General features: G+C 43.3%; 1 protein-coding gene across 1 annotated transcript; it reads right to left on the reverse strand.

Annotated features, from left to right (window-relative positions):
* Positions 1-323: 323 nt before the first annotated feature.
* LOC123088408 (glutaminyl-peptide cyclotransferase) lies at positions 324-3,910 on the reverse strand. Its single transcript, XM_044510608.1, has 11 exons — positions 3,582-3,910; positions 3,434-3,490; positions 3,141-3,176; positions 2,967-3,031; positions 2,775-2,838; positions 2,117-2,234; positions 1,938-2,035; positions 1,156-1,226; positions 992-1,019; positions 819-873; positions 324-728 (listed from the first exon to the last, which is right to left on the reverse strand). The coding sequence occupies exons 1-11, from the start codon at positions 3,885-3,887 to the stop codon at positions 622-624; spliced, it is 1,005 nt and encodes a 334-aa protein (XP_044366543.1). The 5' UTR covers positions 3,888-3,910; the 3' UTR covers positions 324-621.
* Positions 3,911-4,227: the final 317 nt, after the last annotated feature.

The following is a 4,227-nucleotide window of genomic DNA, read 5'->3' on the forward strand; positions in this document are numbered from 1 at the left end:
GATGGTTCGTGGATGGCTTAATCAGGCGGCCGAGAAGCGCCTGGGCAGAGAGGGCTGCTGTGGCCTGTGGGGAGGCGGGCGGCTCGTCGGCGCCTTGAACGGGGAGGCGGCGGCTAGGGGGGGGGGGGGGGGGGGGGGGGGCAGGCGTGAAGACAACCTTGGAGGTTGCCTCCCGCCAATTTTACTGCTCAAATAGATATAATATACTGTACTTGCAATATGCTGACAAAAAATACATATTTCGTTTAAATTTACTTGTCTTCTCTCCAAAAGCAACCAAGAAATCGTCTTTACAGGACACATGGAACTGATTTGGGCTGGCATGAATGAATTGTTGTTTTCGTATTAGATTTCTTCGCAGCAGAATCATCATCTTTACAAGAGACAGCCATCTTTTACATCAGGGGAAAACACATACATGATCATACACACAACTACACGGGCTCCAACATGAAACTGAGGAGCAGCTAGCTCCCGCCACGCCACTACCAAGTCACAGCAAAAAAATCTATCTTCCAACTGCCGATCGCCTCGAATCGACCAGGAGGCATAATACATGTACATATCCTTGCCGAGGCAAAAGAAAGAATCTTGCCTCGGCATCCTCGTCGACACTTGTCATCAATAAAAGCTTGCCCTTGGGCACAGCCTCTCCACAGACCCGTCCGGTGGCCCGTCGACCGGGCGCAGCTTGATCTCGTAGAGCTTCGGCCACAATTTCCCGGTCACTGTGAGCAGAGTCGAAGGGTTAGCTCAAGAAGAACATACAGGCTTCCATCTATAGGACGAGCGCAAAAAGAAAAGGAGAAAAAACTCACCAAACAGTCTGTTCTTTTCTTCGTCCCAAGCTATACCGTTTAGAACATCAATGGCCTGGAACATGGAACAGATTTTTAGTGTCATGCCACTTCTGATACTGGATTTGGATTAAGTTTTGTGTGTGCGTGTAGGAATACAATTACGCAATGAACCATCATCATAGACTGCTCACCGTGTTGCCAGAATTCCACAATTGCTGCCTGCGAAATTGTGAATCCAACACACCAGTTATTATTTCAAATACAGACACCATATAAATACAATTTTTTTTATGAAGAAACTCAGTGGACAAGAAAATGGGAAGAGAACAGCAGTCATGTGCTACTCGGGACATACCTCAGCTCATGAAGAAAGATCCAGCTCGCCACTTGGCCATCTTCATAGGAAATTCTAGCTATGCAATCTGTCTACACATCATAGCTTCAAATACTGAGATTTGCACTTCAATATTCTAGCATATTTGTAGGCAGTTCAAATTGTATTGTTACAGCATATATGATAACACTTTACATGGAAAACACAGCTAAAACACAAATAACACAAGTTACCTAATACATGTGAAATATGAGCCTAATTCTGTTCTAGAACATAAAGATCTAGACCAGTTCACAGTACATCAGCAGCCTATTTAGGAGTATCAAGTGTAACAAAGGGAAACATATAGGATAAAACTTGGATACACCTCAATACAAATCAATTCACACCCCGTACTTAGTTTATTAAACTTAAACCTCATCCACATTTTGTCTAGACGAAGCTTTTATAAATAGCACCAGGGAGCAACGTGACAGCACTAAGATATACTAATGAAAAATGTTCTGGTCCCTGAGATCTTGATCAATACTCCCTCCGTTCCAAAATATAAGGTGTACTATTTTTCAGAAAAGTCAAACTTCTCTATGTTTGACCAAATTTATAGAGCAAATATTTGAATAACTACAATACCAAATGAGTACCATTAGATTCATCATGAAACATAATTTCATATTTTTTTTATTTTTTTTATAGATGTTGAAATATTTCTCGATAAACTTGGTCAAACATACACCATATATTCTAGAACGGAGGGTGTATATTATAGCGTGAAAGCAATATATGTAGTGCGTAATAACTCTAACCTGCCAGACATTTGCCCATACTTCACCATTTATATACTCCAGTTCATTAATAAAGGAAACAGCATTGTCTTGATATTTCACTGTTACTGTCTTCGTCACTGTATCAACAGAGATGTCAAACAAAAGAAATGAAGTCTTAAAGCTAACAGAATATCAAACGTGTAAATAACTGAATATACCTTCAAGTGATTCTGGATCCAGCTGGTATAACTTTGAGGTGCCATCACTGCCAAATATAATTTTTCCATCGGTGGCAAGCCCCCACCCGTCAAGCATTTTATGGGTAAAACTCTCACGCTGCAGCAGAGAACACACTAACTTGTTACCTCGACATAAGCAAGAAACCACGGTAAGTGAAAAATGAATAATCTAAATACCAAATATTTGCTATATCAAATTATGATTAAATAGAGTTGAAGGCTATATATTAACAAATTCGCGCATCTGCTGGTCTGAGCTTGCAGGTGAAAATCAAACCCAACGTGTAACAAAGTGTATCTACCCAACTTGCTGGCTTGTATTTAAGTACCATTTGTATAATTTGAACCTAGAAGACAGCTACACCATGCACCATGAGAACCTAATCAAGGTTAGAGTACGTACTAAACAAGCTTAAGAAATACTGTTGCACCTTTTATTTGGAAGTAAACTGGCCGAATAACTTGAAACATGACCAGTAAAATGCAAGGTGAATGATTGGAAACCCGTATTTCATAAGATCACCAGACAATAGATACTGGTATGTGGGGGTTGGGGATACTTTGCGGAGACTTTACAACAAAAACATCTGAATCATTTGTAAATGCACTAGAATAGAAACAGGGGCAGCAGCATTACTTTGCTGAAGTTATGCCGGTCGTATATGAATCCATCATTCTTCCGCCAAGTAACTTGAAACAATCTACAAAAGAGAATTTTATTTAAAACAAATGAAATGTGACTTAACAGGACCACAGAAGCAAACAGGGCCATCATATTCATATTCAAGAAAGCGATTTCTATCCTCAGGTATAGTTGAGGTATATCTACCTGTCGCCGAGAAGTGTTAGGCCTTCTCCAAACATCCATCCATCCATTTGGTGCTGCTCTAAAACCTGAAAAATGACAAAGCAATAACTACCGATTTAGTGTAGGGTAGGATAACCATTGCTGCAGACATAAAACGCGCAATGTTATGTATGGAAAGCAAAGTAATTAACATACTTTCCCAGTTTGAAGATCAACCTTTCGGACCGACGACTGCTCAGAAACAAAATTAGAAGCATTTAGTTACAGCTTTAAATAACTGGTTCCAGAAAAGCAAGTGAATAAAACAAATGCAGCTTGCCTAGTCTGCTACTTGTTTCTTTCCACTACAGGTAATTAACTGTGAGAAGAAAACCAAGGAAGCATTCATTCCTCCGCATGCCTAGAACAATGACTCGAGTGAAGCACGGATTTTTGTTGCCAAGCTAAATTGGAGCAGCAGATTTTTGGTCCGCATTGACATTACCTACCTGGTGATAAAGGCCGGTGGACTCGAAGAGGGTGTCGTTCCCCCCGTACAGGAGGCCCTGCCAAGAAGAGACCACGCGATCTGAGAAATTTGTAGGGAGCGAATCAGATCAGATCAGATCAGGGAGGGAGCGGAGGGTGCGTGGGAACCTGGGTGAAGGCCGCGGGGTCGTGCGGGTACTCGCGGACCAGGTCGAAGGAGTAGAACCTGGCGGCGGCGGGCGCCGGGCGGCGGAGGAGCGCGGCGGGGAGGTAGGCCGGGCGCCAGACGGCGGCGGCCGCGGCGAGGAGGAGGAGCGTCGCGAGCGCGGCGCCCGCGGCCGCGACGGCCGTGCGGGGGAGGCGGCGCGAGGGCGGCGGGGAGGGGTTGGTGGAGGACACGGAGAGGGGGGATGGCGCCATGGGCGAGGCGCGGCGGCGGGGCGGCGCGGGCCTCCGTCGGGAGCCGGCGGTCATTTGGGTATGGTTGGTTGGTCAACCACTAATTTCTCACTTTAGATTTAGATTTGAGTTTTGTCTTCCTGATTTCTTAGCTGAAAATTTTGACTTTGGAATGGATGCCTACATTGAAATCTTTTTGTTTTTACGCACAACATCAAATATCATATATGATATTTCATATTTTATGAAATTTTTTCTTTTGAGACACTCATATTTTATGAAATATGCCACGCGATTTGCGCTTCCCGCTAATGTTTGGTCCCTCAAGCCATGGCGCGTGAATATAAAAATGTGTTATGACTAATGATTATATCTCTATCTCTACTACTTAAAAAAAATGTAAGGTCGCTGAAGA

The sequence above is a fragment of the Triticum aestivum genome, chromosome 4A, assembly GCF_018294505.1.
Source record: "Triticum aestivum cultivar Chinese Spring chromosome 4A, IWGSC CS RefSeq v2.1, whole genome shotgun sequence".
Taxonomy (NCBI): domain Eukaryota; kingdom Viridiplantae; phylum Streptophyta; class Magnoliopsida; order Poales; family Poaceae; genus Triticum; species Triticum aestivum.